Raw genomic sequence first — 19809 nt, forward strand, 5'->3', positions numbered from 1 at the left:
TTTGAAGGGAACTCTGCAGCCATGGATGGGTGAAGCAATGGTAATATAAGCCTCATCCACTTTAATGAACTGTAAAGTGCTTTCAGATCCGCTGCTGAAAGATCTGATGGCAGTTCAAAATGCTATTCTGTAGAGGAGACAGAGTTGGAATGATTATTCAGTTAATATTGTTGGTGTTTATTCCTAGGCCGAGGAAAAATTACACAAGACTGAATGCGTGAATAAAAAACTTAAAGATGATAATGCATCTAAAAAGAACCACTATCAGTTATTAATGAAGGAAGAAGAACATTTGCGTGCAAAGCTGGATGGGGCAGCAAAAGAGTAGGTTTAAACTGCCAGCTCTTTGGTACAGAAAACCATCTCTTGGCTTTTCAGGAGGTGGCGGTTTCTTACTGAAAAATAACATTACTGTGAAGGTCTCATTCATTTCTATCTCTTGGTAGACTTGAAAACTTAGCAGCTTTGCTGGATGCGAAGTTTGAGGCTGTGGCCAAGCGCCTGATGGACGAGAAAAGTTTGGAGGAGGAAATCGAGAGACTTGAAGATACCTTTGAGTACGTCACTTCTCAGCCCTGGCTGTGGGAAATGACCTCACTGCTGCTTAGACGTTTGAATTTGAGAGTCTGAAATGTAAGGTGGATAGATACTTTATATGGAGAAGTGAATGCAGAAACCAGCCCGCAAACAGCAAGGTTTGCTTCCAGGCGCACGAGAGAGAGATACGGCCTGGGGGCTATTATTACAGGCAAAGTGCCCGCAAACAAGAGTTCAGGGAAACATTACGGAAACAATACTGAATGTGTAACTCATGGCCCAAATCCCAGACCAAGCTACTGCCCCTTTTAGGTAGTGCAAGGGCTATAAATCTTCCCTAACGGGGCTAGGGGGGATCCCTGGGCTGTGTAGGTTTGGTATGGCCAGTTCTTTGATCTTCTGTGACTGGGGATGTGTTTGAGGGGAACCTAGCCCAGAGCACTGATCTTAAGCAGGTGGAGTAGCCTTTTGGGACGGCTGCTGCTGGTGCAAGTCAGAGCAGTGCCAAAAGGGTCCCATATGGATCACGGGGGTCATGCTCAAAGACGGCACCAATATACTGTCCGCTACAAATTCGGCGCAGGCAGGAGTGCAGCTCCCCACCGTGACTGAGAACACTTTGCAGGAAACGACCTGAGTTATAACAATCCCTCAAACCAAACAGAAGTTCACTGTTGGTCCCTGGGGGGAGAGGGATCTAGCTGCTGGCGGCAGCCTGGAGCCAGTTTCCTGTCCCTCCTGTCCCTCCCTCCCTCTCCCTATCAGAAGGGGAGGGGGAAGGGAGCAGAAGGAGCTCATTGTAGGGGTTTGCCAGCTGGTGCTGGAGGGTGGGATGGATGAATTGGAGTCCTCTCACCTTGAGGGGCTCCAGTACACCCACCCCACCCTCCAGCGGGGACTGAAAAAACCCCAGACTGATCTCCCTCCACTCCCAGGGCGGAGCGTAGATGCAAGTTACAGGAAATCCGTCAAAAGGAAAAAACATCTTTTTCTCTTCGTTCTGCCTTCCCAGCACAAGGTGTGTGTCTTATTTGGGGTGCATGGTACATGAATAAATAGTGATACGTAGTTAAAAGTCAGCATAAATGAAACAGTTTGCAAATGGATTTGGATGCCAGGTTGGCTTCTAAGGTCATGTGTAGATGAAATGAGGGACATGTGTTCACCACACTTAAAAGTGGGTTAAATGCTTTTGCACCGCTTTAATGGTGTTGGTGTTTGCACACGTTGGTGCTGTATTGCACCCTAATTCCAGCTGCTGTAGCAAATTCGGTGGCATAATGCGCTTTAAATGACTTGGGGCACGGCAACCTAAAACTCCTCCGAGGAGTCTTAGTTTGCTGTCCTACAGCCGTGGAGCGAAGCACCGGGCTCTGTGCAGCTCCGCAGCTCTGCGGGAAGCCCTGCAGGCAGCCTGGCACCAGCCTGGGAAGGCAGACTCCGCTCAAGAAAAGAAAAAGCGATAATCTTTCCCCACCCGCCAGAGCCTGCCCGAGCCACGCAGGGGCCCGATACTTCCCTCCATGGCTGCAGTGCCCCTTGGGACTGCCTGAGCCAGATGTTTGCAGGCAGATGCCGCTTCGGGGGGACGCTGCTGCTGCGGAGGGAAGCACCAGCACCACCGCAGCCCAAGGACCGCTCTGCCTGCCAGCAGCTTGTCCTCCCCTCTCCACAGCCAGAGAGGCAGGTAAGTGCACGGGTGTGTGCACGACACAGGGGTTTACTTTGCCCTAAATTGAAGCAGTGTTTTTAAAAACCCACCACTTCCATTTAGGGGCCCCGTTTCGTCTACACACGCCCTAAATTCTTATCCTGTCATGTCTCCTTCTGTAGTGCATGCATCTCCGGTGCACGCGGGGACAGGGTGCATCGAGAACAGGCCCCACGCTAAAGACGTCTGTGTTAGTCGCTGTTCACAAAGTTAACATACAAGAGGCCTGTTATTTCTGAAACATTTCCCCCCCCCCAGGAACATGCAAGAGAATTTTGGAAGAGAAATCGAGAATCTGGAGTACAATTTAAAGAGAGAGTGTGAGATGAGGTAAAATTTACAAATTGCCATTTGCTTTAAGACACGGTCCAAAAGATGAATGAGTTACCGAAACTTTCTTTACATCAGGGGGTTGGACTAGAACAGGGGTGGCAAGTCTGTGGCACGGGCACCCCAAGCGGTATGGGCAACCTCTGTGTACAGCACGCAGCAGACTTGGAAGGAGACAGGCTGCAGGCTCAGAGAGGGCAGAGAGCAAAAAAAGGAGAGCTGCAAATTGGGCAGGGAGGGAGCACTGGATGGGGAGCAGAAAGCAGAGCAGGAGATCCAGCGGGGGCACAGGGCAGAGAACAGCAATTAGAGCATCTGATCAGGCAGGGGAAAGGGATCAGAGTGGCACTTAGGGAGGGTGTGGGGCTCATTTGTGGCATGCCTGCCAACAAGGCTGACCCCCACTGGGTTAGATGATCTGAGGTCGCTTCCAGCTCTACTCTTCTGTGACTGTCATTCAGTCAAATAAGACATAACAGCAAGTTCCTAACTGCTTGAAGATCAGACTTTTTGCAAGATAAGGAGTGGTGAATTTGGGCAAGGCACTGAAATTGCAGCCGGGGATGTTGCATTTTGGTTTCTTAAATTTTGCTGCAAGTTCATTTGGATGAGGTATTCTTTTTCCCGCTCGCGTTAAGTCATCATGATACTTTTGGGCAATGACTACGGCTGAATTTCACCAGGTAGGTCTCTCTTTATCAGTGATGTATTAAATGAAACTGATATTCAAACCAGAACGTTACTGAAGCACTTGGAACTTTTCAGATGAGAGACACTTATGGAAGTTTCTGTTGCCGTATCCTCATTTCGCTCCTTTTTATTTTATAGAATTATAGAAAAATTAGGGTTGGAAGGGACCTCGGGAGGTCATCTAACCTCCCCCCCCCCAACAAAAGCAGGACCATCCCCAACTATATCATCCTAGCCAGAGCTGTGTCAAGTTGGGCCTTAAAAATCTCCAAGGATGGAGATCCCACCAATTCTCTAGGGAACCTGTTCTAGTGCTTCACTACCCTCCTAGTGAGAGAGTTTTCCTAATATCCAACCTCAACTTCCCTGGCTGCAATTTGAGCCCATTGCTGCTTGTTCTGTCATCTGAGGACAGTCCAGGTCCATCCTCTTTGCAGCCCCACATTGATTACTACTGAACCACTGATCGCTGCCCGTTGAGCCTGACAATCCAGACAGTTTTCTATCCACCTTACAGTCCATTCATCCAACCTGTACTTCCTCAGCTTGCTTGCAAAAATGCTGTGGGAGACAGTATCAAAAGCCTTGCTAAAGGCAAGGTATATTGTGTCCGCTGCTTTCCCTGCATCCACAGAGCAGTCATCTCATCACAGAAGGCGGTCGGGTTGGTCAGGCATGACTTTCCCTTGGTGAATCCATGCTGACTGCTCCTGATCACCTTCTTCTCCTCCAAGTGCTTAGAAATGGATTCCTTGAGGACCTGCTCCATGAATTTTCTGGGGACTGAGGTGCGGCTGACTGGTCTGCAGTTCTCTGGATCCTCCTTTTGCCCTTTCTTAAGGATGGGCACTGTACTTGCCCTTTTCCAATGGTCCAGGACCTCCCCCGATTGCCATGAGTTTTCAAAGATAATGGCCAGCAGCTTTGCCATCACATCAGCCAACTCCCTCGGTACCCTCGGATGTATTGCATCTGGCCTCATGGACTTGCTACATATCCAGCTTTTCTAAATAGTCCCTAAACCTGTTCTTTATGGCTGATCCTGTGACACTGTGGTCAATGGGAGCTTTGCCATTAAATTAACCTGGAGCAGGAGCAGGCTTTGAGGCTTTATGGCTCATTTTTCTGAAGCATTTGGGAACTGCAGGAGTCAGTGGGAACTTTGAATGCTCCAAACACCAGCCTGTGGACATGAAGGGCTCCATCTTTTGTGCTCACTAGGACAGCCCTACAATTCAGAGAACAAGAATGACCTCCAATTATTATTATTATTATTATTATTGCATCTCCAGTTAGGTCTACTCTTCCCCTTTCACCATTTAAACAGACCCTTCTCTTCAGTTTAACCATTTCAGCAAACCTTTGAGAAAGGAAGAAAACACGGTATCCGAGGACCACCGCAAGCCCCTTATCACAAGTGCTGTGCTTAATTTCCTATTCTTGATGTCTGCCAAGAAGCAGCTTGCAGCACCCTGCATCTTGCGTGGAGGTGCTGGTGAATGGATTAGGATACCAGGCAGCTGTTTCCTAAATCAAAGTCCTTTCATGTGCAAGGAGCATGTGTCTGTTTAACTGCATGCGCCATGGCAGAGGGTAGTTAGGGGAAAAGCTAGTTAATATAAATGGAGTTCATGGGTAAGAGGCAGTAAATCTTCCCCTGGTTTTCTCTGAGGTTTCCTGAGCAAACTCAGCACGCCAAGGACTTGCACCTCAGGGACAGGTTTGTGTCCCCACAACTCAGCCGTGCTAAAGACTTACTGCTCTTCCAGCCCAAGAGGGACTTGTCTTCTTTGCAGAGAGGAAGCTCCGGGTACCTCTATCGGCTTCTTTCTCCCCGGAGGCCTCCTAGTCGCTTGTAACTCATCTCCTTACAAAACCAGGGACTGAAGATCTCAGACCATGTTGTTTCTTCCTCTGTATTCTCCATGAGAGACGCCCTGGTCCTGGGAATGCCTCTGCCCCTGCAGTGACGGATGGGAACCTCTCACAATTAAAGCCATCGTCTGCTGGGTTATTTTACGCTCATTTTTCAGCCAGCAGTGGTGTCACGTAGCGGGTGATACCTTTTATGTGTTTCTCACTAGAGCGCTGCTCGAGTGGAAACGCCTTCACCTGACAAAGCACATGGAGTTCTTGGCGACAACAGACGAGAGTTTCCTCAATGAAACCAATGAGAAGCTTAAAGTTGGTAAAAAACGGCAGACTGAACTAATTATGAAGGTAGGTTAATGAGCTGACACGGTAACAAATCCCGTAATCCCCCCCCCTGTCTTTCATGCTGGTTCTGCTGAAGTAATCACCTTTAACGGCTCCTCCGCTGGCTGGTATAAATCACCATTTCAAAGCCTGAGGATCTGGCTTTGTTAGTCCATTAATAACGGTTTTAAAGCAGTGGGCACTGTGTTTTAAGTGAAACCTGGACCCCTGTTCACTAGCCCAGAGGTTTTTTTGAAGGTTACAGGGGAGTCAGAGCATATTGCAGAAATAATTATCGCTTGTCATTTTGCTTTCTGACACCAGAACAAGAAAGCTGAAAAAGAGCTTATGCGGACTGAAGAACGGATCAAGAACCTGGGCGAGGTGTTAGATAAAAAGGAAGCTGAATACAAGGACTACAAAGAGAGAGAAATTGAAAGCATAAAAGTTCTGGAGGCAAGTGTCATTTAAAAAAAAAAAATCTCAAGGAGTTTCACATATGGCGACACATTTTTCTGTAGGGACAAGTTGTCAGCGGTCTCCATTTCAGTGTAGTTATTCCAGTTCGGATCAGCTGAGAATGACCCATCCGCCAATAACTGGTTGAGGATAGAGTGAGTCACCCCATATTCACTCTTGGCTTGCTGCACTGACACTGAGAACTGGGGAATTTCAGCTCGGGGCATTTCTGTGTTAAGTAAGTATTGTTGAAGTTTTCAGCTTAGGCACTTAACTCCCATGGAAATCAATGAAGTTCCTTACATGTTCCTAGCCATATGTTTGTGCCTGTATTTATCTAGTTCAGTGGTGCTCAACCTTTTGGCCTGGTGGGCCAGACGAGGGGCCTGCAGGCTGGATGGAGCCCTGCACTCCAGGATCGGGCCCTGCACTGCCCCTGCCTGGTCCCACGCCTGGAGAGGGCTCCAAGCGCCCCTTGCCACCTCCACCTGGTCCTGTGCGCTGTGGGAGCCCTGTGAACCAAATGACTTTGGCTAGGGACAGAAGTTACACAAAAACCGGTTTAAGTGATGATTCAGCAACTGGTTTAAACCTGTAACAGAACAGGAGTTCAGTGCACATAAACCAGTTTCAAAATGGCTGAAACCAGTTTATGAAACTTCTATCCCAGACCCCTTTCTGGTTTAAGTTAAATCAGAGTCCCCCAGCATGCTCTCCAGCCCTAGGCTGGGCAAAGGATTGGGGCAGGGTGGGGTTGTGGGGGAGGCACGGGCTGCCCCCCATAGGTAAAACCCAGCTGGGGTCTGGGGCCAGGGAGGGGGATTAAATGCCCCTTCCCCTGAGTACAGAGCTGCCCTGCCTTGCCCTGCCAAACTTACTGAAAGTTACAGCTGGCTGCAACAAATCCCAGAGGCACCCGGGAGCAGGAAAAGAAAGTGATGAGCAACCCTGCAGAGTCCTGCTTCTGTAATTCTGGACTGCAAATCCCAGAGACCTCAGGGGCAGCAGGAAGAGAAAGCAAACACACAGCCCATGCCGCCTAAATGCCAGACAGCCGTGCTGTAGCGCTGGCCCAAGCCACTGCAGACATATGGCTGCATTTCCTGAATCAAAAGTTAATGTGTGTCCAGCTGTTTCTCAGTTGAACTCTGCAGTAGAGACTAACCTGCAAAGACTGAATTGATTCAGTCTTGGGCTTTTTAACTGTCTCTACTTAGCCATAGTACCAGGTGCTGGATCTGGCCCATTGGCTGCGGGCTGAGCATCTCTGATCTAGCTGAATGCCATGCCAAAAATGTGTCCATCAATAGATAAACAAGTACGCATCTAGGTCCAAATGCAGTCCTGAATTGGTTCTATATACCCTAGTCTACAAAGGCCCTAATACAGCACCAAACCATACTCCTTCAGACTTTGTGAGCAGTCATAAAGGTTGGGCCCTTCTCCTGTGCTTGGGATGTAGTGCAAGCTCTCTTCCTAGGGGATCTTTCTCTACTGTGTGACTCAGCTCTCGGGTTGACAATACCGATGATTCAGATTAGGGTAAATCGATCATCATTAGTGTCTGAAACATCTCAGCCTGTCAGCCCTCTCTTTATCACTGTGTTTGCTGGACCTGGATAAATAAGTTACACCAGATCAATTCTCATGTGCCCCTGCTGTCAGATTTGGCAGCTTCTGACAGTGCAAATGCCAAAGACTTGAACTCCTCATCTGATGTCCTTGATTCTGTCTGGCTGACTCTGAGGCCCCTGACAGACATTATACTTAAAATGTGATTAGCTGTAGTAACCTGGCCACACGTTCAGTGTGTGATAAAATGAGGAATAACAAAGTTACTACACAAAATGTGTACAATAACTTTTTGGGTGGTCCCTAGCATGCCTTGAACTGAACATGTGGCCAGCGCTGGGTCTCTGGAGCGTATGGGATTCCCGTGTGCTCCAGAGGCTGGGAGCACCCCGCAGCAGATGGAGGCTCCCAGCTGAGCCAGACTTGCTACTTGCTGGGGCTGGGGGGGCTGGGATTGGGCTCCCCCTGCACTGGCAGTATGCTGCAATGGGATCTGAAGTGGGATCCCACAATTGCTCCTCTTGTTTTACACATGTGGCATGGTAGGCAGCTTTATTGTTGGGATCCTGCATAGGATCTCATCATGCTTTTACTTTAACATCTGTCAGGGCCTGAAACACCATGCAGCAAACATGGCAATGTCGTCAGAGGATCAGCCCTGTCGGCTAATGTCAGGAGCCAGGGCAGCAGACCTGCTAACTTCCCCCCAGGTGGCCCTGGTTACAAAGTGAGCCTGGCTGCCAGTGGCCAGACTACCCCCAGCTGGTCCCAGTTCCCTCCATGGGCATGTCTGCCTGTTTACAAGCAGCAGCTCTTTTGGTGCCCAGGAGGTTACTCTTCAAGACAGAGGCTTTCCTACCTAGCCTTGGGCTATTGGCTTCTTGTCCTTAGTTTAGCGGGGTTTTTTCCCTGACTGTTTTTTCTCTGATTGGTAATGACCCAGTCCCTGGGTCCTGCCTGCTCGTGGTGTCCTGGGTCCCGCCTCTTTGTTCCTGGTGCTTGTTTCTTGGGCCCTGTTTGTTGACTTCTTGGCTTCATCCTTGTTCATGGTTCCTGCCTGCTGATGTCTTGTTTCAGACTCCAGCCTTGACCTCTAGTGCTCCAGATTCAGTCCAAACCCCTCCTTTTTGAGAGCTGCCTCCTGGGTTGTGGCTTAGCTTGGCCACTGTCCATGTCCTGGTCCCCTTAGCTTCCTGCTTGGGACCCTCTGGCTAGTGATTCTTGCGCCCTGGCCATATGGACCCATTCGTTTCTGTAGGAGGAGCATCACAACATTCACCTTAATTTGCAACTTGTCTTTCAATAACTTTGTATTACTTTTGGAAGCTCAGAATAGTGCACATGCTGCCTATCCAACTATTGCACTGGCTGTCTCATTTTGGATATTCAATTGCCTTCCATTGCCCATGCTTCACACACGCCTGTTGACTCCGCTGTTTCCAACTCATCTGTTGTGCTTCATTTTTCAGTGCCTTCATTCTCTTCTCCCATCCTTGGACTAGATTGAAATAGGATCTGGTTTAATAAAAGGGTAACACACTTTGCAACCAGTTGATATATTTAGTCCTGACTCCCTATTAGCATGAGTAAGGGTAACTTGGACTCAATCATGGGGAAGAAATCAGAACTGCCTCCAGTCTTTATTCTGTCTCTGGGAAGTGAGTCCAGATTCCTGGCATTATTCCAGCCAGGATTTCTCTCTTTCCAAGTGCATCATTTCATGTCTGAGCCCCTCCTTTCCTTTCCCCATTTGAACATGTTCCATAATTTTCCTTAATTGTGAATTGCTCTTGTTCCCATCTCCTTATTTCTTGTAATTTTGCCATTGCATTAAAAGTTAAATGAGCATATGCTGTTCCATTGAAAAGTCTTTTGATATCTCTTCATTTTATTCCTCCTATGTACTTCATTCTTACTGATTTGTATTACAGTTGCAAGTAGGGGACCAACAAAAGTGAGGGCCCCATTATGTCAAGAGATGCACTTACATACAATTAGGGTCTTCCCTGACCCTGAAGAGCCCACAATCTGGGGTTGGGATTTTAACTCGACCTACAGGACTTGGGTGTCCCATTCCCAGTGGGAAATGTGTCCAAATCCCATTTGAAAATGTTAGTTTAAATAGACAACGTGCAGAAGAAAGAAAAGATTAACTCTTTTTGCTGGTGGAGAAACTGGAAATGTCTACAAGTGCATTAATGCGCTGTTGCTGCTCTGCATTAAGTTTAGTACCTCTAATATGAGGTACTACATAAATGCTCAGTAGCTGGTGCTAATGCACCATAGCAATTGTGCACGGGCTTTCCCTTTCGTGAAGCTTAATGTGCAGTACACTAATTTTACTGCACATTAGCACGGTTTTTGCCGTGATGTGCTAATGCACAGTAAAACTAGACTATGGCTCTTTAAGCATCTTGTGTAGATGCACCGACTGAGACACAAGTTAAGGGTCAGGGTTTAAAGGGAGTTTGGTGTCCTGCTCAGTATTTTACCACTTAAGTGGCTTACACAGTGAAGTCTCCTTTGGAGACCATTTTGAAACTGAGCTATCGGTTTAAAAATCTGAATTTAAATGACTTGCCCAGGCTTACCCAGGGGTCTGTGGTGAAGGTAAAAGGAATACAGTCCTTCCAAGTCCGGGTCCATAAGATGTTGCTTCTAACTGCATAGACTGTCAGAAATGTATTGGTGTGATCAAGTCGACAGCGTAAGTTCCTGGTGTTTTGTCTTTCTCTACTATGCTGAGTTACTACATAACCCGTGATGTGTAGACGGATCATTAATTAAACTTTGTTTTCATTAAAGGATGAAATCAAAACTGTCATGGAGAGCCTGAATCAGAAAGAGCAGCAGCTGAGTTTGAGAAGGCCAGTCGCAGAGGGGAGACAGAGAGAGCTGGAGGAGAAGCACGCCAAATATGAAGAACTGAGGAAGAAAGTTTTGGGTGGGTAGGAGGTTGCTCCAGCACATCTTGACACTTTCTACTAGTGTGCAAGAAAGAGGGCTGACTGTCTCACAATCCTTGGCCTGCTTATCGCTCAGCTGAATTGTAAAGCACAGCAAAGCTGGAAGGTCCTTGTACACCAGCTGGGTTCTGACCTCGGGACATGACTGCCACGTAAATAATCATTAATCGTAAACTATGCAAGGGACCATTTACTGTTGTAACATGTTGTGCTCTTGGAGCCGCGTTCAGCCCAGGGGACAAAGAGAGACGTTTTCTGCAGAACCCGTGTCCCTCATTTACAGGTCTCAAAGACGAAGAGGCCAACCTGACGAAATCCATCGAGCGCTCGCTCAGGGCGACAAGAAGACTCCAAAAGACCACGGTAATGGTTAACATCTTCCTGGATGTCGTTGTTTAATGCCCCCAAAATTGGTTTGTTTTCCTTCCAGTGGAAAGCATGCACCCGTGTAGACTGCAAGGGATGCTGCCAGCCTTGGCTATTTTCAAGGACAAGGCTAAGCTTCTCCCTCTCTGGTCTTGTGTGTTGTTATAGTCTCCCACCTTTCCAGCACCCTCTTCCTAGAGCTTCTGTCGACCGTGATGCAGGCAGGGGTTTTCTGGTTGGAAGATGCTTGCCCAGCCTGACAGACACCACAGAGACATCCTCACATACCTCATGTAAAACTCTGAGCTGGAGCCCACTCTTGCTACCCTTGACCACACGAGTGGCACTAATGCAATGAGAGGAATTACTTATGTGAGCAAGGGGCTGCAACGACAGGTCCTGTGTGAACCCTATCACTCTACAGAAGCTTACCACTGCTGGGCAAGGTCCTGTCACAGCTTCAGCAACTCACATTTGCAGGGAAAATACCTCCCCCCGATTCAATCTCTTCGTCTCATCAGCTTGGTTCATCTCTTGGTGCAAAATATACTACTGGGAAATAGCATGAGGAGGAAGATTTGCCTAGCTTGTGAGAGAGACATTAGATATGCTAAATGCAGGGGTCCTTGGTTATAAAGTCACAAATCAAATTGCCAGATACATTCCTAGATTGCCTGATGCTGTTAGGGCCGATCTCAGTAGCTTTTGGCCCGCAGCAGACCCACAGGCACTGACACTGTTCCTTGTTCAGGGAGGGAGGTGCCCCTTAGGATCCAAAAATGAGGGCTGGAAGGGACGTCAGGAGGTCGCATCTAGTCCAACCCCCTGATCAAAGCAGGATCAGCCCTGACTAGATCATCCCAGTCAAGGCTTTGTCCAGCTGGGTCTTAAAAATCTCCAAGGATGGAGACTCCACCGCCACCTCTCTGGGTATCCTGTTCCCCGCTTTAAGCCTACTTAAAAGGGCAGTGATGTCACCAGAATAAGTTTTCAAATTTTTTGTGCATGCCTGCGGCCTTCATCAATATAAAATGTCTTGCATGTCACTAGGCTCCTTGATGTAACCCTTTATGAGACAAGAGGTGTGTCTGCACAAGACACTAACTGCACAGTAGTGTAATAACGCTGCACAGTAGTGTGCCGGGCAAAACCAGTGCTAACACGCTGCCGCGCAGTAGTATTAGGCTACTCTGCAGTTGGTGTCTGTAAAAACCCATGTGCCAGTGCTACTGCACAGTAGCACCAGTTATTGAGCATTGATTTTAGTACTTGATTATCCAAGTACTAAACTTAATGTGTGGTAATTACGGTGCGTTAATGAACGTGTAGTGTCCATTAGCCTGCACCCAGTGTTCAGTAGTTAGCGTCTGGGGCTGGAAGGCAGAAGGAGACTCTCTTTCCAATTCTGCCATTGCCTTGTGGACCTTGGGCAATTCATCACCGCCTCTGTGCCGTTCTCGTTGTGCCTGGTAGAGACGATACTCCTTTTGTAAAGCACCTTGAAATCCTTAGATGAAAGTTGCCACTTAAATGAACTACACAGTCCTTTATTTATTTGATAGCAACAATTCACATATGAATACAAGATGAATCACAATGAACCTAAATAACAAAGGGTTTCTTCGTGGACAGGCTGAACAGAAGAATGAACTGCGGATGAAGCGTGACGCAGCTTTGGAGCAGCTGAGAGACCACACAGAGGTTTTGAAGCTGCTAGAGAGAGACATTTATGAGGTCGACAGAAAGCTTGAGCTTGTGAATGCAGAAAATGGCAGGTTGAAATTAGTGAGTAACACGGCGCTTCCTGCGCAGGCTTGTCCACGTGGAGAGCTCAGTCTGGTTTTCCTTCACAGGAAGGAATGGAAATGGAGGAAGATGGAAATTAAGCCCCAAGGCTGCGTCCAGACGAGCACGAACGTGTTTCCCCAGGGACAAGTAGCGGTGGCACGTCTTGTATGGCTGCTGCTTGTCCCTGGGGAACGTCTACGTCACGTGTGCTCTGGCTCGCAGCAGGTTACCCCGGGTGGGGTAGAGGAGGCTGGCCCCGGCAGCCTTACCTGGGGTCCTGGGGGCCTTGGGGAGCTGCAGCTGCAGTGCTCCTGCAGCAGGGAGCCTGCCCGGCAGCCAGCTAGGCATCAGTTTTGGGTGGCATGTGTTTTTGTGGCAAAGTAGCAACACGAGGAACACGTGCACGTGCGGTGTGTGGTGCCGTGGGTGGGTCCGTGGCACCTCATGCTGCACATCTGGACATGGCCCAAGAGTCCAATTTTGCTTTTGGTTGCACCTGTGGCACTCCTTTTAACTTTAATGGGAGACACGTCGGGATGTGGAAAGCTGGGTCTCGTCTTGTTGAGTAGAAACATTTTCTGCTACGCCCAATCCACTTCCCTGCTAGCTGAGGGGAGGCCAAAGGCTGCGATGAGGCCAAGGCACGGTGGTGCAGCATGGCAGATAGTCATCCCAATTGGCTTACACGGCTTACCCATATTGAGGAGCAGCGTTCAGGCTGGTTCAGTGTCTGCCAGAAAGCCCAAAGCCACCCGACTGAGGGAAAAGTCTCATCGTGCATATTCTGAGCAACAGCACGACCTGCTGCAGTTCTAGCTCAGAGAAACTTAATTGAGAGTGGTGCTGCTCTCCCCAGGCACTCGGGAGAAAGAAAACGCCAATAGATGTGTGCCGCCTTACCGGGAAGTAAGATAATGCTCTGCTGTTGCACGCCTTGCCTTTCAGTGACTGTAGGCACTCCTGCCTTCTCTTGCCGGGACCCTCCTGTGCACTTAGGTGAGGTAGCAACCAGTGTTGTCTATCCTGGATAGACGCTGCCTTGTCTAAGAGCTAACGGTAAAACTTGCCAAACCCCCCAAACTGACGCAAGCATGTAAGAGCCTAATTCTCCTGGAAAGCAGGTAGGTCTCAATGCCTGAGTCCGTGATGCCAATGGGCCTCGTTCCTCCAAGAGTCCCAGTTCCAGCAAGGAGCTAAGCTCTGCTTCCTTCTAAGCACCAGGAGCAAAGGAACTCATTACCCAGAAAATATCCGAGGCCATTAGATTAATACTTTGGTAAAACCACTCAGGGCTGACACCACACCTCTTGTAGCCACTCTGCGCCAGCTGTCCAAAGGGGTCTCTGAAGTCTGCTGTATCTGCTTGCAGCCTTGTTCAAGTAAATGCACATCATGCCGTCCTAGGAATAAAATCCTCCACAGACCTTGCCAGTCTGATTGAGGGGAGAAATTCCTCCCTGATCCCGGTTTGGCGGTTAGTACAACCCTGAGCGGAAGAGTGAGACCCTTTGCTCGCCCCGTAGCACTGGTGCACTGATTTGGGGCTTGTATTTATGCTGGCAGCTATTAATGTGTGTGTTCAACAAAGTGAAATGGATCCTGATGTGGAAAGGGAGCGTAGCAGTAGAGTGATTTGTCCCAGGGAATATATATCCAGGGTGTTTCTGAAGGTGGCCAAAATGTCTAGTCAACAGGCAGAAGAGACAGCGTGTAACATCTGAATTGTTATGATTTCTCTCCACAGTGCAATGCACAGATCAAAGCAGATATTTTCACCATGAACTCGGAGGCGGAAAAGCACAAGTCAACAACAATCAAAATTCTGCAGGACTTGGCAATCCTTCGCGGTAAGGTGTTGTCAGAAGAAATTGCTTCTTGGCCTTTTGGCTACGATCAGGCGTGACTGAACTTCCAGGCCTCCAGGCTTGGGGCTTGCCTATAGGTAGAGGTCTACCCAACTCAGGGAGGCGGCCGGCCAATTTCCTGGGGTGAGCCCAGAGCTGGCGGCCATTCCCATGGGCTGATCATGGCAGGGTCCCCCCATGCCGCCCCATGCCGGTTGTGAGGGCTGTCCGTCATAGAGCCCCACCCCTTGCTGCTGATTGGTTGAGGGTTGTAGTGTTGCCCCACCCCTCAACACTGATTAGTGAAGAGGGGTGGGGCTGCATGACAGGCAGCCCTCTCAGCCAGTCAGTGGGGAGGGGCAGGGATAGCAGCTATCTTGGGCTCCCCTTTGTGCTAGCAGCCCCCCTCTCCTCCCTCTGGGGAGCCAGCACTTTATTTTCACTAAGGATTTTTGTGGTTTTTATGGGCACTGCCTGATTTCGTGGGCAATGCCGGATTTCACAGTTTCCACAAAATCACAGTTTTGGTAGGTCCCTACCCAGAGGATGCTTGTCTGGCTATAGGGAGTATCTGAACTCCCAGATCTATTGGTCTGGGAGGAGGTGTACTGGTTTGTTTAAAGTTATATGGCCCACTGTCGCAGGGCACTAAGGTGCCTGCTCCTTTAAGGGCTGAAACTGCCTAGGGAGGGAGCCCTAGCAGTCGGGCAGGAACCCCTCAGCTGCAAGTTACCGTGGCTGCAGGAATGAGGGAATTAGCCCACACCTGCAGGTGGTCAGCTGACCAGAAGAGGCAGGGCCTAGGGCATATATAAACCCCAGGGCTGGGACCAGAGGGTCAGTTCTCTGTCAGGAGCCAAGGGGGAAGGACCTCTCCTAGAGGAAGCTAAGTGAAGAGGCTTGACTGCCCATTCGGCTTCTGGTAAGATTAAGGGACTACAGGAGCTCAACAGATACACTGGCCTACAAGGCTCGTAGTGCTGGGGGGAAGGGTGACTCTTTGAAAGGGACAGAGCACACCCTGAGCTGCTTGCATTATGTTAGAGCCCAGGGGCTTGGATTTTGATTTCTGTTTGTAAACCGGTGGATCGGGCTGAGGCTATTGGGGAAGGAGGAGGCCTCATTGGGGGCCCACTGCAATATGGAGACTCTAGCACCAGTGTGGGCACAGTGACAAAGAGGGGTGAGTGGACCCCAGTGCCAGGGGTGCAGTGACAAAGAGGGGTGAGCGGACCTTAGTGCCAGGGGGCACCAAGAGAGAGACAGGGCTGCGGAGAGCCCAGGGATGACCAGAGGCCAAGTTAAACTAAGGCCTCAGAGGGACACTGTGTGAATGCCATCTGCGAGGCTTGGGGTGTGGTAAAGGGGTGGTTTGCAGCCACACATCTAGCCCATAAGGCTGAGGGTGTCTTGAGAGGCATCCATTTTCGAGCGGGACCCGAAAGGGGTCCGAGAACCCACAGGGTTCAGTGGGGTCCATTAGGACTGTGCCCAAAATACAAACTTGAGGGCAGCCTCCCTATCTAGTACGGTTACAACAAGACGTGGCAGGCGAGAAAGAGAGTGCCCATTGGGCAGGATTGGCACAATCAAGGAGCCCTAGGGGTATCACGTCCATCCCTGGGGATCCCATCCCGTGACGCTCATGGATATCTACAGACATGGCAACAGATGTGTGTTGATTTGGACATTGGGGATTTAAAAAAAAAATGCTCAACTGCTTAAAAATCACTTTCTCAGTGCGCCTTTTTGACATAGCCTACTTGCCCTTTTCACTAGAGCTTCTTCTGAAGGCATGGTCAGAGGACAGTTACATTCAAAAGGTGAGTTTCAACTCTGTTGTACATGGTACTTTTTAGCAATGAAAATATTTTGGTTTACATGCAAAAAAGAATGGTTTGTACTGTAAATACTGCTCTATGTTTCTTCTAAGAGCACCTGTTCTATCTGAATCGATTGTAATTGCCTAGCACGCCGGGAGAATACAGAAAATGATCGTTGTCTAGCTCTGCATAAAAATCCTGATTGCAAATGGTCCTAGATCGATGCTTTATTTTGCTTATCCGAGGTTCAAACCTAGCTAAAAGTGGCCATCCTTCTTTAAATCTGTGCCACGCTGCTGTACAATCCTACCTTTGCCCTTCCAATCCAGATTGCCAATCTAATACAGTTTAGACTGGGAAGAACCTTTACGTTCAACAAGAACTTAATGAAAATACCCCTTAGATATTTCAGGGCAGATCATTCGAGCAGAAGGGCAAGTTTTGCATCCTGTTGAATGAGCCAGGAAAAAGGACCCAAAGGAAAATTTGCACAAAGGTTGGTTCCAGAATCGGGTGTAAATTGACATTGCCAAATAAAGCAGATCCTCTATGGCAGGATGTCCCCTTGCACAGCTGATTCGCTTCAATAAGTGAAATGCACATTGCCCATTGTCCTGCTTATTGATCCTGCAGGACAACAGGCAACGTGTTCCCCGCTCTGAGACGTGGCCCTGAGACTCTCCCAAGGCTCATCTTTGCAAGCCTGGAGCTCCGGCTTTTCCTGATCTCAGATGTGCTGCAGATATTTTGGGGGGTGTCTGCTGAGGGCAGCTGGAGAGTATGGGCAGCTCCGGGCTGCCTGCACTCTCTTGCCATAAAGAAAATAGACATCCGCCATGAAAAAGCAGCACAAATTACTACTGCTTTCTGCTGCAGCCACAAAGGCATTTGTGACACGATAAAGGACACGGACATCTATTGGCTTTCATGTTGTGCCATCGCAAAAACTGCTCGGGTGGTGCAAAGGCAAGGTCTGTTTCCTGCCTCAAGGCCCTGGGCTTCCTGGCTGGACACACTGTGAGATAGCAGATGGTATCTGCTATCCCAATATTTTGTGATTTTTCTTTCCCCTCACAAGAACGTGATCTTCCTACTCTGTCTTGTTACAGGAATTTGTGGAGACTGAGCAGGAAATTCTGAGGGCAATGGCAAATTTAATAGCAAAAGTTCAGCACAGAGAGCAAAAGGTTGACAGTATTAGCAACAGGCTTCAAAGTAACTTGGATGGACTGGATTCTTTACTAGAAGGTCAATCTGCCGTGAATCCCTGGTAAGAAATACCACCTCTTTGCTTTTGCCTCCTGCTGGAGTTGCATTTATTTATTTATTTATTAATTAACTTATGAACAGATTGGGTGGGGGGGAGGGGGGAGCGAAGGACACCAGCAGGGCCGGGGCGGGGGAGGAGTGAGGGGCACCAGCAGGGCTGGGGTGGCTGTGGTGAGGAGTGAGGGGCCTTTCATTTGAATCATTTTGGGGTTTTTATCAGGGAAGTTGCAATTTTTTATCAGGGAAAACCAGGATCCCTGCTTATTACTGCAGTACCTCTTGAGCTCAAGTTGTATTTGTGCCATTGGTGCTAAAGACCCTGGTATTAAATCACAGCATCTGTGCATGTAAAATCATAGAAAAAGAGGGTTGGCAGGGACCTCAGGAGGTCACATCTAGTCCAAGCCCCTGCTCAAAGCAGGCCCAGCCCCAACTAGATCATCCCGGCCAGGGCTTTGTCTACCTGGGTCTTAAAAACCTTTACACGGCTGTAGTCTTGTTTTCACAAGATGTGTTTTATAGTTAGAAGATTTGGAAGCAAAATGACTACTACATTTGCACGGCTTTGAATCACTTGGATGTAGGTACTTAAACAGCAAACAAGGGAAGGCAAATGGTGGAGCTGGAGGCTGAATGATGAAAAGCCCACTAAAAGAAAATTTACTTTCTGCTTTCCTAAGGGCCTAAAGTTGTCATGCATTCACACATGAAACTCCCACCGAGGTCAGCGAGGTGTCTCTGCATGCAGGCATTGCAGGGCCCGGCAAACAGGTGTCTGTTACTCCTAAAGCTGCACCTGCAATTATGTTTCTTTTTTGTGCTACTGAGAGTGGGATCAAGAGGAAAGGCTGTTAATTAGTCTTCTGTGCTTGTATTCCAAATACTTCCAGAAGCTATCAGGACGCGCAAGGTACGTATTAGCTTAATATCCCCGATACGCGCAACCAGGACACACGCTGATGTAACTAGGATACATTTACCAGCTGCAAGCTTTGCCAGCGGTGAGAAAGGGATGTGTTAGGGTTTGATACAAAAAGTCCCTGATCTCATTCAGTGATGCAGGTATCACTTGTGCTAGCTGGGGTTTATTTTTGCATTGTGTTGCCTCTTTAGAGCCAGATGTTTCAACAGGGAGGCCTGCTGTCCCTGCATAGAAATGCCATTCCCTGGAGGTTGGGGACTTCTCTAAATATGGCAAACCTGTTGGTTTGGTGTCCTGTTATCAGGGATCCTGGTTTTCTCTGATTAAAAAAAAATCACAAATTCTCTGATGGAAAAAACCTCAACATTTGTGATTTAAAATAAAAAAACCACTAATATCTTTATTGATCTATTTACAGTTTGGAAGCCTATCAGTGCCTCAATCACTGTAACAAAATAAATTCTAAATACCTATACATTTTGGTATTTGATTTTGGTTTTTTTATCATAGAAAATCAGAGCTCCCCCTGCCCCCTTCGCTCACAGAAGGCAGGTCCAGGCCCCTCACTCCCAAGTCACAGCCCTCCAGCCGTGCTGGTGCCCCTCGCCCCCCGGGCCTGCTGGAGGGGGCACCCAGCTGCTAGGGCTACGGGGCCAGGGACCCAGGTCCACAGTCCCTTGTCACCTGCAGCAGAAACCGAGTCCTGGCAGAGTGGAGCCCAGAGCCTGCCTCCCCCTTCCCCATGGGTGGCACGGCCAGAGCAGAGCCCGTGTGGGGGCGGATGTGGACTGCCCACTGTGGGCTTAGATGGGGGCAGGGGGGACACGTGCCCCCCAGATCTGCGTGCATGGTGCGGGTGGGCTGGCAGCTCCAGGCTCAGGTCCCCACCCTGCTGCCCTGCCCCAGGACCTCCATAGCCCAGTGGGTGGGACCAGGGCAGAGTGGGACCAGGCAGGGACGCTCCTTGCCACTGCATGCTCCGTGCTGCCCTGGTGACGTGAGCCCTGCCCGCCTGGCAGCAGCAAGGGGCACAACCCTGTGCTGCTGCCCGCACTGCTGCCGGGTGGGCAGGGGGGTGCCTTGCCAGGGTGGCGTGGAGCTCCTGGCAGTAGCATAGAGCTCTCTCCATCCAGCCCTGCTCTGGGTCCCATCTGCTGAGCTGTGGAAGCCCCCGGGGAGGGCAGTAGGGTGGGCAGCCCAAGCCTGCAGCCGACAGTTCGCACCTGCCCCATGCACAGATCCCCCCTGCTCCCCCACAGGTACACAGTGATGGGGAGGCAGCCCTGCTCCCCCAGTTGCCAGCAGCCGTCTCCACTGGGGTCTTGTGGGTGCACAT

The 19809-nt window shown here is 49.3% G+C and overlaps 1 protein-coding gene across 1 annotated transcript in view; it reads left to right on the forward strand.

Moving 5' to 3' along the window:
* Positions 1–18255, forward strand: part of LOC102374154 (golgin subfamily A member 4-like) — a 30276-nt gene extending 12021 nt beyond the window's left edge. Inside the window, exons 8-19 of the mRNA XM_025207137.1 lie at positions 188–324; positions 447–557; positions 2507–2578; positions 5353–5488; positions 5789–5920; positions 10301–10439; positions 10745–10824; positions 12460–12612; positions 14360–14462; positions 16239–16282; positions 17392–17552; positions 18232–18255. Of these exons, the coding sequence (XP_025062922.1) occupies positions 188–324; positions 447–557; positions 2507–2578; positions 5353–5488; positions 5789–5920; positions 10301–10439; positions 10745–10824; positions 12460–12612; positions 14360–14462; positions 16239–16282; positions 17392–17552; positions 18232–18238 (1275 nt within the window). The 3' untranslated portion in view covers positions 18239–18255. The remainder of the gene's footprint in view (positions 1–187; positions 325–446; positions 558–2506; positions 2579–5352; positions 5489–5788; positions 5921–10300; positions 10440–10744; positions 10825–12459; positions 12613–14359; positions 14463–16238; positions 16283–17391; positions 17553–18231) is intronic.
* The last annotated feature ends 1554 nt before the right edge of the window (positions 18256–19809 follow it).

Source organism: Alligator sinensis, unplaced genomic scaffold (genome assembly GCF_000455745.1).
Source record: "Alligator sinensis unplaced genomic scaffold, ASM45574v1 scaffold708_1, whole genome shotgun sequence".
Classification (NCBI taxonomy): Eukaryota; Metazoa; Chordata; order Crocodylia; family Alligatoridae; genus Alligator; species Alligator sinensis.